This window comes from Globicephala melas, chromosome X (assembly GCF_963455315.2).
Source record: "Globicephala melas chromosome X, mGloMel1.2, whole genome shotgun sequence".
NCBI classification, from domain to species: Eukaryota; Metazoa; Chordata; class Mammalia; order Artiodactyla; family Delphinidae; genus Globicephala; species Globicephala melas.
In genome coordinates, this window is record NC_083335.1 from 116,487,116 (window position 1) to 116,499,769 (window position 12,654).

Consider the following 12,654-nt stretch of genomic DNA (forward strand, 5'->3'; position numbering starts at 1 on the left):
GGGGTGATTCCCTGCCTGCGGCTCAATTTTCAGTTTCCAGTTACAATACGTGGTTTCTCATAATAATGCCTTAACCTATGCTTACTCAATGACACTTAGGACCAAAACACATGCCAACCGTAATTATTTTCCTCAGATTAGAAATAGTTCATCTGTCTGATGAAATAAGTGTAAAGTTACTCTTAAAAGATTTTCAAAACCTGTTAACTATCAGCTTTATTTTCTTTGAAAACACACAAGTATTTTGAAATGTAGAAGAGTTTAGGGTTGTTGGATTTTTAAAACTCCACACAAAAGAGACACAACAAATGAAATTCATACCAAATGGATCACTCCAAACTGCTAAGTCCATCTACTAATTTAACACTACAGCACTCAAATGAAAGGAGTTCATATTATTAATACTTTAAAAAAAAACCCAAAACAACCACCAACAGTCATCTGTAACATGCTGCTGTAAGTTGAACAACCAGTGTATGGATTACTGGTCTAAAGAATTTCAATGGCAAACTTAGAGCTCCCTTAAAAAAACAAATGTGAACGGAGACAGTGAGTTGGTGCAACCATTCTACATCTGGGAAAAACATTCTCCTTGTGAATTCTAACAACAGTGGACAAAATATAATCGTGTTTTAGAGTGGGACTGTCCCCAGCACTGCGACTTCAGCCAGACCTTCATGGTTCAGATGAGGCCAAGCAGAGAAGGGCTTCAGGCAGGGGAAGGAATGGGACTCAAGGGTGGGATTAAGTTGTCAAATGCCAGTACAGTGAGGCCCGCTTGCGGGGGGCGGGCAGAGTTACATATCAGAACAATTGGAATTAAAACAAAAATATTTAAAAAGTTAAAACATATACTCCAATGCACGTGCATCATCAAGTCATGGGGGAGCTGAAATTATTCTAGATCAAGGTCCAGTGTGAAAAAGTCACAGAAGCGAAAATGTGCAGAGCCAGACGCACTTCAGTCTGGCTGAGCGCATTTCCCTCAGGGCCACTACTGTATCGCAGGGACTTTAGAAATGTTGGTGACGTTTTAAAAAGCGTAACGGAACACTTTTAATTGAAACACTGGACCAGGTCAGAGCTCCTGAGCATCCCATGGGCTTTCAGATCTACGTGTCAGTATGTAAGAGAAAACAGGGAGGAAAAAAGCAGCTCTCTTCATATTTTAAGCAAAGGTCTTTCTCGGAGGTTGTTCAGACTTTTCTAGATTAAATACACAGGCAATGCTACAGGGAGTGCTTCCCACTTCTCTAAATGGGAAGACGACTTAAAATGATGCAGTATCAACTGCAAGGTGGAAACAGAGCTCAGAAGAGCACGTGCAGAGCGCCCTCTGCTAAGTGACATGTAAGGTGTGATGACCCCCTTGACACTCCCATTATATCAGGAGTGCAATTCAGTTTGGGGAAAGTAGTTTAATGTATTGCTCAGAAAAAAAAAATAGTTTATATATTCCCATGTCTGACAAAGCAGTGGTTAGGAAGTCCAGCGCCACCAGGAGACCTTCACCCTGTCCCACACGGCCGAGAGCGAATCCAGAGCCGGCCGGACGTCCAAGATGGTGAACTGGTAGTCGTGGTTGACCTCGCCACCATCGTAGTAGTCAATGACGTATCTGACTTCTGTCCCGCAACGGTTGACGATCCAGTCGTGCCTGTCAAAAGGCAGCTCGTACCTGGAATGAAAACATGGCGGCGGGGGTTAAAACGCTGGTGGGGTGTTCAGCTCGGGTTTAGGCGGTGAGCAAGGCGGTGAGGCCGCGTGTGGGGAGGCCTGCTCTCGGAGTCCACGTCTAAGGGGAGGTGAGACTCGGAGGTCAGAACAGTCCACAGCGCTGAAGGCAGGTGGGGCTGGAGGGCCGGAGGAGCCCCGATCAGAGGACAGCTTATCTGCTGCAAGGGAATAAGGTCAACGGCGGAAAGACGCCCAGGCCTGGGAGGTCAGCTGAGGTCCTGCAGAAATGCGGGCGTGAGCTGCAAATCCGACTACAAGAGGAGCGCTGACTGCACAGGCGGACAGAGATGGAGCGCGGGAGGAGGAGGGGACAGCTGCGAGAACACAGAAGATGGCTTGGTTCAATCCTGTAAGAATTAGACAGGAAGCAGCCCGCGGCGCCCTGAGCAATCCGCCTGCCAGCGGCCGCCCTGCGGGAGCGCAGGTCTACGGCTGGGCGCCGGTGACGTTTTGGAAGTTAGCACCACAGTTCTTCCACTGTCTGGTTTTGCTGCCAAGAGAAAGCAGACCCTGACCTGAGGAACAGAAAAGAACATGTCTGCACTGACACTCACCCCATCCAGGAACGAATTCTCGCCCTTGGTGAATACTCTTTCGCTTTCCCTCCAAACCGGATCAGTGATGGACCACAAGGACACTCCCTAGAAATTCCCAAGGAAGAAAACTCTATTAAAATATTTTCTTTCCCTTGAAAAATAGGGTGTTGCAGTTTCTCAATAATACACATTTTTCTGTAGGCATTTTACATAATACCACATTTACAGAGAAAGGTAACTTCGAAAAAATTCAAACAAGTAGCCCTATTCGTTAAAAATTCTGTGCTTTACTTCTGGATCAAGTACGTTTTACTCCCCGCCTTTCCCTCCATACATCTGCACTGCTCTTGGCAGGAGTGAGGAAACGGGGCCTTTCCACATGGGGTGGGGGTACACTCTCAGGAAGGAAAGTGTGAGGCATCGGGCATCACGCTTCGCTTTCACGAAGAGCAGCTGGGGTTTTTTCAGATGAATATACGAAAATCCTATACTCTTCTCTCATTTGAAACCAATAAACAGCCTTCGTGAGGAAAGAAAACTGCTGGCTGATTCCCTAGGAACTAATGTCATCAGTGTTGGAACCATCTCTTTAAGTAACTGCATACAAGCTGACGGAGGGCAAGGTTCTGCCTAGACAGTCCACTCAGCCTCTGGGCAGACCCTAGGCTTGGACGTCCCAGGTGCCCGCCGGCCCGCGCGCCGGCACTGGGGGGTCACGGTAGGCCTAGCACGAGGCACACGGCAGCGGCCCCTGTGGAGGGAGGGGGAGCTCCCGGAGGCCACCTGTCTGGGCAGCTGCTGTCATTGTTGAGACAGGTTTCGGCCTGGGCGGGTCTCTCTAATGAACTGGGAGGGAGCAAAGCACCCCGAGTGTGACGGGCCCCCAGGCGAGGACTAGCCGAGCTCCTTCCCTTCTCGGCTCTAACGACAGCACGCTTTGAGCACAAGGCGCTGCAGACATTCGGAGCCCGCGTCACGAGCCAGCCAGGAGGATGACGCCTGCCTATCCCGGGGAACTGAGAGGGGAAGCGTGGCCAAGTGACACCCAGGGAGTGATTAATGAACTTCAGAGTCCAAGCATGAAAAAACAAACAGCACCTTAAAAATCATTAAGTGGATTTTACCCAAGAAATTAATCACTCGCATTTTGCCATGAATTAAAAATATTAGCCACCGACCATGGTCAAATCTGGCTCCGTGGAGACTCCACCCTCCGCCCCACGCTTCTCCGGGGGAGCCCTCAAACCGCCATCATTCTGGAAATGCTAAGTTTGGGCCTCACCCCAGACTGACTGAATCGCAAACCCTAGGGGTGAGGCCCAGCGCTCAGTATTTTAACAAACCCGCAGGTGATGCTGATGCAGCTACGGCATGAGGACCGCGGCCCTGAAGAGACTGATGGCCCTTCGCCACTAACTCACAACTGCATTTGGTTAGTCTCCCTGAGAAAAGGGCCGTGTGCAAAGATGCCTCTTGATGTCTGCTCCTAATGGGGAGTCAATAAACGCTGCTGAGTCAACAAACAAAACTGGTTTTCCCAGCTCCCTTTGGGCAGAGAGCGTTTTAGAATCTCCCAACCCCCATGCTCTGCTTGCAGTGGACTCTGACACTCCTGTTGAGAGCTGCCGTCTACGGCCCCTCCCCTTGAATCTGGGCAGGCGGTCATCAAAGGAGAGGCAGCTTCCCTGCCGCTTTCTGGAACTCTAGCTCTGGGAACCCAGCCACCATGGTGTGAAGAAGCCGAAGCAGCCACATTTAGAGGCCATGGGCAAGTGTCCCGGCCGACAGCTGGTATCACTTACCAGAAGATCCCAGCCCACAGCTGTCAAAGCCACCCCTGACCCCTGAGTCTCGGTGGCTGAGACCCCATGCATCAGGGAGCAGAGACGAGCCATCCCTGCTCTGTCCTTTCTGCACTTGGGACTCACCAAACCCACGAGCATAATTAACTAGTTGCCATTTCACATGGCCGAGCGGGGTGGTCTGGAACAGGCCCACTACCTAAAATGTTTTATCAGAATAGCACATTGTTTGAATAAAATGCTTCTCTATTTCTTTTCATAGAAAGTGGCAATGACATTAGGAAGATGCCGGAAGGATGTTTTTTAAGACTTCAAACAGACTTACGTAGCGTGAAGGGCTTCCCACTTCAAAATTTCCTTCCAGGCCTGCTCATTGTTCTGGTTGTGAATTCTAATGATATTATACATGTCTTTCTGACTAATATCCTCATCCTTCCATGTCCACCTAGGAAAGAACATTTTGGTAAAACTTGACAAATATTACTGAGAATGTCATGTATTCATTTCATTGAGTCACCAAAAATCAGATTTACCCAGATATCAAGGATCCATCTATTTTTAAGGTGACACTTTTTCAATTAGCATCACGGATTCCCTACCTTTCCCAAGTATTTTATATAGTAGTGTTACCTTTTTTTTTTTTAAACTATTACTGGCTATGATGGGTTAATTTTACGATGAGATTAACATTTAAATGGGCAGAGAGTGCCCAGATCTAATAGCTGAAGGCTGAAACAGAACAAAGAGCCTGAGCCTCTGCCAGTAAAAGGGAATTCCTTCTGCCCGCCTGCTTTCCAACAGGGACATCGGTTTTTTTCCTGCCTTAGGACTTGAACTGAAACATCGGCCCTCCTGTGTCTCCAGCCTGCCGAGCAGATTGTAGGACTTCTCAGCCTTCATAACTGTGAGTCAATTCCTTATCACTAATCTCTCTCTATGTATAGAAAGACATACACATCCTGTTAGGTCTGTTTCTCTGGAGAATCCTAATACATTGGCCTTGCACTTATATTCTGATGAGTCTGAAAAATCAGTTGATTATTATAAACATTTACTGTACGTCTGGGGGATTAAAAACCTCTTTCACATTTAATTCATCTAAGAATTAAATGTGAAAGAGGTTAGATTCACGAGCAAATTTATACCCTCAGTAATGTGCTTACTCACTCACCCTTTCCTTAACATCGCATTCCAGAACATCTGTTCGGAAGGATAAACCCACTTTTTATCTGAATCTGCCCTCGGAATAGATGACTCCTGTCTCACAGTAGATAGTGCAAACGGCTGATCGGGGGCTGGCGTCTGATTAGGTGGTGGCATCTAAATAAAATAAATGGGTTTTTTAAAAAAAGGTTAGAGATATAAAGTTGAAACAATATAATGAACTACTTCCTAGAAAGCAAGGCATCACGAACACAGCACAGGTTCCCTATTAGACCAGCGACATCAAAGTTGCAGACTCTCAGGTCATCTGGCTGTTTCTCCTCGTTGTTTGGAGCTCTCATAAATGGTAAATGCACGCTGTACTTAAAAATTTGGTCTCTTTCTCCTCAAGGATTAAAAAGTAAAAACTAATACCATGATGGGCAGGAACTGCTACAAATTCCTGGAAGAGAGAAGGTGGGGCTATGTATGTACATGTGTGTTTGCATGTGTGTATTTATAGACAGACAGATAGCAGCATACCACTGCTTTCTCGATGGCATTCCACTGCTGGCTGCCACGTGACACTGCACCACCCTTGTCACTGCCGTACAGGCTGGCACCCAGGTGTGCCTTAAGAGGCGCCCCAATCTTGCAGCGTGCCTACAAGGTTTCCCCAGACCACGAACACCTCCGAATTCTAGCTGTGCTAACTGAATTTCCTGCCCTCCTAAAACTCTATCCCAAAAGGCAATGTCCTCTGGCCTGGCTTATTCCTGGTCAGCCCACTCCGGGGCTTCGGGATGGCCCTTTGCTTTCTCAGGTGCTCTCTGAAACTACACTTAGTGACACATTCTAGATTTTCACTGTGGATGGAATATCAGACTGCTTTGTTTTCAAAGGACAGAAGAATCAGTCCTAGCAGTTTGTCTTGGAGTCTGTAAAAGCATCTCTGCATAAAAACTTTAGGAAGAGGGGCCGGGCGCGGATTACCAGGTTAGAAGGATCTAGGTTCTCCTTATTCTCAGCCATCGCGCCGGTGACGGGACACTGCACGTACTCGTACGCACGTTCTTGGTGCGCAGGCACAGAGTCCGTTTTGCTCCCACAGGTTGGGTCAGATGGCTCGGCACTCACTGCACCGCCTGAAATAGTTGAAGGGTAAAAACAGTGTCACCACAAAGGCCAGGACATCTGCCTCTCTCATCCTGGGCCCAAAGAGCTGAATGTTTGACTAGTGACCCACCAGCACAGGCAAAACCAGGTTGCTACTGTTCACAGCTGCCAGGAGTTAAGCTAGTCAACATTCTAACATCCTAAAGACCAGCAAAAGGTTCGATAAATTTACTTGCCCCTTGAAAGAGAAAGGGGTACCCATTGGCTTACTGTGTCATTCCCCTAGTAAAAATAAACCCCAAAGCCTCAGCATTTGCACGAGAAGCTACTGCCCACACCAGGGTTTTAGTAAGGGGTGGAAGGTAGCTGCTGTGAGCTGCTACAGAGGAACCTCCGTGGGGCCGGGGGCCACATGTGACTGGGTCTCCCTGATTTTCTGTTCCCAAATTCCAGACAAGATCCAATCCCAACCGGGACACAGGAGGCCAGGCTTTCATTACTGAGGCCTTCTCTCAGGGACTGGGGACAGGAGATAAAAAATGAGCAGAGGAGCCTTCAGAAAGGCTACTGGAGAAAAGAATGCCACTCTGCTTGTGCGTTGCTCCAGGACTAAAACAGGGCACAGAAAATTAGCACTTGGCCGAGGTTCTATTCCCTGTCAGCAGATAGCAAGTTTATCAAGCAAGGGCACACATGAAAGAAAACGTTCCACAATCCACGTAGGATCCAGATGCCACTTAAGAGGAAAGCTCTCCAGTTGCAAGAACAGCAGCGGGCAGGGTAGTGAGTGCCCAAGGATCCTGGGTACTGTTGGAAGCGAGTGTGCGGACCCAGAAGGCGGTGTAGACTCAGGAGGTGGGGGGCAGGCATTGGGAGAGCTACGGCCCAGGAAGACAGCGCTTGTGTAAAGGAACCCTTATCTTAAGCAGCAGCAGTTGGCACCACGAATACACTGAATGCTGGGTGCCCTACACGAAAAAAGATGTTTCCTTTCACTTCCTTTCCTCTGCTTCTCCTCCCAGACCCTCATTCCCTAGGACCCTGTACAGCTGTCTCCTGAGGGGTAGAGGGAGACTTGTTCCATCTCCTCTCCTCGCCACCATTCCAAGTGCCAATCTTCTCTGGGCCACTGGTCCCAGCTGGGTGTTGCAGAGAAAATCCTGTTTACATTTTTCATATTATATAACCACTAGCCCCTTCGATCTCCTACAGATACCTACATTCTTTCCTAATGCAAATTCAGCTGACGGCTCTCCTGGATACACAGCGAATGAAATCAAACCGTACACAGGGCTCTGTGATTTCCTGGGGATGCTCAGAGCAGGCACACACCTGTTTCGTCCAAGTCTGCCTCCATTCTTTCCTGTATGAAGAAACCCCAGAAGAGCACTGGACTGGTCCTTATCCAAGGTCCCAGAATTTTCACTGGCTTTGCCATTTACTAGCTGTGTGACTTGAAAGTTTCCTTAACTATAGAACAGGGGGAAAACCTACCATGCAGGATTATGAGGATGAGAATGTAAACTCCACTAGGCAAAGGATTTTTGTCTGTTTCGGACACTGCTGTTCTCTCAGTGCAAAAACAAACGCACAAAACCCAGCAGTGCCTGGCACAGAGTGGGCAGGGAGCAAATCCTTGCTGACTGACGGAGGGAATGAACAGCTATAACTGTTATATAACAGCTCTAAAAGCTATAACTGTTATAACAAGGGAGTGTCAGCACTCAGTAAGCATGCAACACTGCTTCCTGCCCTCACGTCTTAAAACAAGAAGTCACACGTCAGGTGAATTCAGGCCATACTTTTACATGGACAATCTAAAGTGGAAGGTGGACCGATTAAAAATGAAAGCATTTCCATTCTCCCCTTTGCACTTAAAAAATGAACAGCAAGTCCATCATACAATGACTTTTTTTTTAAGACTTTTTTTTTTGATGTGGACCTTTTTTTTTTTTTTTTTTGCTGTACGCGGGCCTCTCACTGCTGCGGCCTCTCCCGCCGCGGAGCACAGGCTCCGGATGCGCAGGCCCAGTGGCCACAGCCCACGGGCCCAGCCGCTCCGCGGCACATGGGACCCTCCCAGACCGGGGCACGAACCCGCGTCCCCCGCATCGGCAGGCGGACTCCCAACCACTGCGCCACCAGGGAAGCCCGATGTGGGCCATTTTTAAAGTCTTTATTGAATTTGTTACAATATTGCTTCTGTTTTATGTTTTGGTTTTTTTTTTTTTTTTTTTGCAGTATGCGGGCCTCTCACTGTTGTGGCCTCTCCCGTTGCGGAGCCCAGGCTCCGGACGCGCAGGCTCAGCGGCCATGGCTCACGGGACCAGCCGCTCCGCGGCACGTGGGATCTTCCCGGACCGGGGCACAAACCCGTGTCCCCTGCATCGGCAGCCGGACTCTTAACCACTGCGCCACCAGGGAAGCCCTATGTTTTGGTTTTTTGGCCGTGAGGCATGTGGGATCTTAGCTCCCCGACCAGGGATCAAACCCGCACCCCCTGCATTGGAAGGCGAAGTCTTAACCACTGGGACTGCCAGGGAAGTCCCGGCAATGCCTTAGTTTTACACAGAGAGTACTCCAACGGATGGAGGAGTAAAGCTGTCTTAGTAAAGAAAGACAGCGAGATCTAGACCAGGGTTTCTCAGCCTGGGCACTCTTGACATTTGGGGCCTCTGTTTTAAGGGCTGCACTGTGCATTGCAGGATGTTTAGCAGAACTCCTGGCTTCTACTCATTAGACACACCCTCTTCTCTCAGTTATGACAAAGCAAAAATGCCTCCAGGCGTTGCCAGGTGTCCTGCGGGGTGAGGGGGGGAGAACCGCTGAAGTAGACAATGGCAAACTCTGGGGGTGGGGGCTGATGTATGGGAAGAATCCCTACGCTCTCATGCACTATCTCCATCATCACACTAACCCTGTGAAATATCGTTATTATATCCTCAGCTTACAGAGGATGGGTGGAGACTTAGAGAAGTAACTTGTCTACAGTCACATCCTTGTAAGTAACAACCTAAGGAGTGAACCCAGGTCGCCTCACTCCCAGGCCTAGGCGCCTCACCAGCATGCTGTACTGTCTCCTGAGGATTCTTTTGAGAATTCTCGTTTTTATTTCCTAGACAAAGGGTAGATTACCTTTCATTTTCCCTTCATGCATTGGGCATCCCGAAGGCGGGGCTGCTGTCTGATGATCTGACGTCTGAACTGCAACATCAGGGGTAGATACAGACAAACCCATGGTTGGAATCGCAGTGTTGAATCCAAGCAAGTCTAAATTCACAGGTGCCAGAGCAAAGAGATAGATTAATGCTGATGCCTGGGCTCCAACTACTCCCTTAGTGTTTTTTGGGTTTTTTTCCCCCGCTACGCGGGCCCCTCACTGTTGTGGCCTCTCCCGTTGCGGAGCACAGGCACCGGACGCGCAGGCTCAGCGGTCATGGCTCACGGGCCCAGCCGCTCCGCGGCATGTGGGATCTTCCCGAACCGGGGCACGAACCCGTGTCCCCTGCATCGGCAGGCGGACTCTCAACCACTACGCCACCAAGGAAGCCCCCTTAGTGTTCTTAATCTGGCCAACGCTTGTTTCTCCTCCTCGTCATCCTTATGGAAATGTGCTGGGCAGGGACGCCACTTCGCCCTCCACTTCGCCCTCGAAGTGGAGCTTTAGCATATCACCCACTTTGGGAAATACTAGTGTGAAATCTACACCACCTTTGGGGACACGTTTCTAAGGGTGTGCGGATTTTGGCGGTGACGTGAGGAGGTCCCTGAGAAGTCATGTCACAGCGAGGGGGTGTAGGCCCGGGGTTGGGGAGAAGGGGGTTCTAGGTGGTGATCCGATGGGAGAAAGGAAGCCCACTGAGTCCAGATTAGACCCCCGGCCCTGGAGCTCAGCGAGGGTCTGGGAGTCTGGGAAGGGTATGGCGTAGAAAAAAAGATAAAGGAAGAAAAGGACAGTAGAGGGCAAGGCGCGGCCAGAGTCTTCCTGGCACGGTCCCCGCGCGTGCTACCGTCGAATCCCAGGATCTCAGACCCCCACGGCCTCAGCCAGCCCGCCCCTCCGCACCTGACTCCGGTCCCGGGCTCCGGCCCCGCCTCTAACCGCCAACTCCGGCGCGGAGTGGCAGCGACCCGCCGGCACCTCCTTCCCCTCGCTCGGTCACCGCAGGTTGCCCCGGTCACTGCAGGCTCTCTTGCGCGCCGCTACTTCCTCTTCCGAAGGCGGAACTTCCGGGCGCGTGGAAGGCGGGCACGCGGGCTGAAAGGGAAGGGCTTCCGTCAATCACGGAGGAGCAGGCCCCGCCCTCTCCTTCCTCGGCCTATAAGTGCGAGTGTCCCTGCCCGGCCCCGCCCCTCCTGGCCAGAGCGGGCAGAGAGAAGCTTCGGCTGGACCAGAGACTTACCGTAGAGTGACGTTCTCTGCTGTAGCTGCTTTAGGCTGCGGAGGCGTTGCTTTGGAAGAGTTCGTTTTAAAATTTCTATCTTTTAAATTGTATCCCGTCAGTTTTAATTATAGTAATGACTCAAGAAACATCAGTAGGTGTGCAGAACTGTGGCCGACTCTGGAGATCTAAAAATGAACAAAACAAGGTCCCGGCTCCCCAGGTCTTCTTAACTGGGTGTGTGGATTTGAAGGTTTGTATTTTCACTTGCCTGTAACAGAAATTTAGCACTTTTTTTTTCCTTCAGGAAGGCAGGCAACAAATCCTAGTGGTGTTAGCTATATGTGGCACTGATAGCACTCACAGAGAAATAATGTCACATATGATTGTTATTTCTGTCTCAAAATACTATTCATCACTACTTTGAAATTAAAGTAAGTTTATCTTGTTTTTTAAAGTGTTAATAAGAAGCATATGTCTTTCTGTATCACCGTAGTGGATCTGTGAAGTCTCTTTCCAGGAATCGCCCTCTGCCTAAGAGAACTGCTTCAAGCAAAATCACATTCCCTCTCTGGGGACAGGTTGCTGCCTCTGAGTCGTCTCTGCAAGGGTACCTAAGCCCAGGCCCCTAGCCTCAAGCGCGACAACTCAGAAGGGCCATCCCAGCTTCAGAGCTGCTCCTAGGGTCAGCTGAGGCTTCCACTGTGACTGCATCACAGTTCCATTTCTCCTTTTGCCCTGTCTTTCTATCACTCTCTCGAAGCTGTTCATGAGAACCTTTTTTTTTTAAGATGTTGGGGGTAGGAGTTTATTAATTAATTTATTTATTTTTGCTGTGTTGGGTCTTCGTTTCTGTGCGAGGGCTTTCTCTAGTTGTGGCAAGCGGGGGCCACTCTTCATTGCGGTGCGCGGGCCTCTCACTGTCGCGGCCTCTCTTGTTGCGGAGCACAGGCTCCAGACGCGCAGGCTCAGTAGTTGTGGCTCACGGGCCTGGTTGCTCCGCGGCATGTGGGATCCTCCCAGACCAGGGCTCGAACCCGTGTCCCCTGCATTAGCAGGCAGATTCTCAACCACTGCGCCACCAGGGAAGCCCCATGAGAACATTTGTATGCACAAATCTTGTGGAGTCTCAGCCTTTTTAATAAGTGTAATTGTTATTTAGGTTTGGTGAGGCCGGCAGATTGGGAAACAACTACCATTAAAAAGATAGTTTATTATACTCACAGATCCCAAGAGATGGAGGACACACCACACTGTGGGGCGCCACACGTGGAGGCGCTGGGGTTGATCACGAGGCAGGAGGAGAGAGGGGGACTGTGGGCATGAGCCTTTATTATGGTTTCCATAAGAAGGGATGGGCAAAGCAGGGCAAGCAGGTTTAGAATTGGCTAATTGGAATAATTTCAGCAGGCTCTGGAGCATAGGGGCTGTCCCCAGTTGTTTGGTACCTGGCCCTGGGGTGATAAGGGCAGGTGGATAGTGGCCCCGAGTGTGACATCCCAGAAAGGGAGGTGATTGGGGGGTGTGAGCTTAGATGCTGAAGTCGGGGAACTGACCAGCCTCTAGCCAGAGCGTCAAAACTGGATCAAGACAGCATTAAAAAAAACTCTGTTACATTGGTGTATATTTCCTGGGGGAACCTAGCCTAATCTGTTTTTTAAAATATGTTGATAACTATATTTCAACATACAGTAGACCCTAGAACAACAGGGGCTTGAACTGCACATGTCCACTTGTATGCAGGGTTGTTTGTTTTTTTTTCCCCCCCAGTAAATACTACAGTACTACACCATCTGGGATTGGTTGAACCGCGGATATGGAGGGTTGCCTATGGACGTGAGCTTCTTCGAATTTGGGGATCCGTGGTAGGTTCTGGAGCCAGGCCCCCTCGGATACTGAGGAGCGACTGTAATTGGTTTCTTTTGTAATTTCTTGTAT

At 49.6% G+C, this 12,654-nt stretch overlaps 2 protein-coding genes across 2 annotated transcripts in view; one reads left to right on the forward strand and one right to left on the reverse strand.

The window, feature by feature from the left end:
• Window positions 1-198: 198 nt before the first annotated feature.
• On the reverse strand, window positions 199-10,545 carry HCCS (holocytochrome c synthase). The gene is made up of 7 exons (XM_030845190.2): window positions 10,401-10,545; window positions 9,470-9,604; window positions 6,212-6,363; window positions 5,247-5,395; window positions 4,401-4,520; window positions 2,292-2,378; window positions 199-1,678 (listed from the first exon to the last, which is right to left on the reverse strand). The coding sequence occupies exons 2-7, from the start codon at window positions 9,570-9,572 to the stop codon at window positions 1,480-1,482; spliced, it is 810 nt and encodes a 269-aa protein (XP_030701050.1). The 5' UTR covers window positions 9,573-9,604; window positions 10,401-10,545; the 3' UTR covers window positions 199-1,479.
• Window positions 10,546-10,798: 253 nt separating this feature from the next.
• Window positions 10,799-12,654, forward strand: part of MID1 (midline 1) — a 649,032-nt gene continuing 647,176 nt past the window's right edge. The window contains exon 1 of the mRNA XM_030845180.2: window positions 10,799-10,969. The gene's annotated coding sequence lies outside the window, so the exon portion shown is untranslated. The remainder of the gene's footprint in view (window positions 10,970-12,654) is intronic.

Coding starts and splice junctions, on each gene's coding strand:
- HCCS (XM_030845190.2), bottom strand. CDS start 9,572: ATGGGTTTGTCTGTATCTACCCCTGATGTTGCAGTTCAGACGTCAGAT. Junction 2,379..4,400: donor TGGGAAGCCCTTCACGCTAC/GTAAGTCTGTTT, acceptor GGGAATTTCTAG/GGAGTGTCCTTGTGGTCCAT. Junction 1,679..2,291: donor AGAATTCGTTCCTGGATGGG/GTGAGTGTCAGT, acceptor TTTTCATTCCAG/GTACGAGCTGCCTTTTGACA.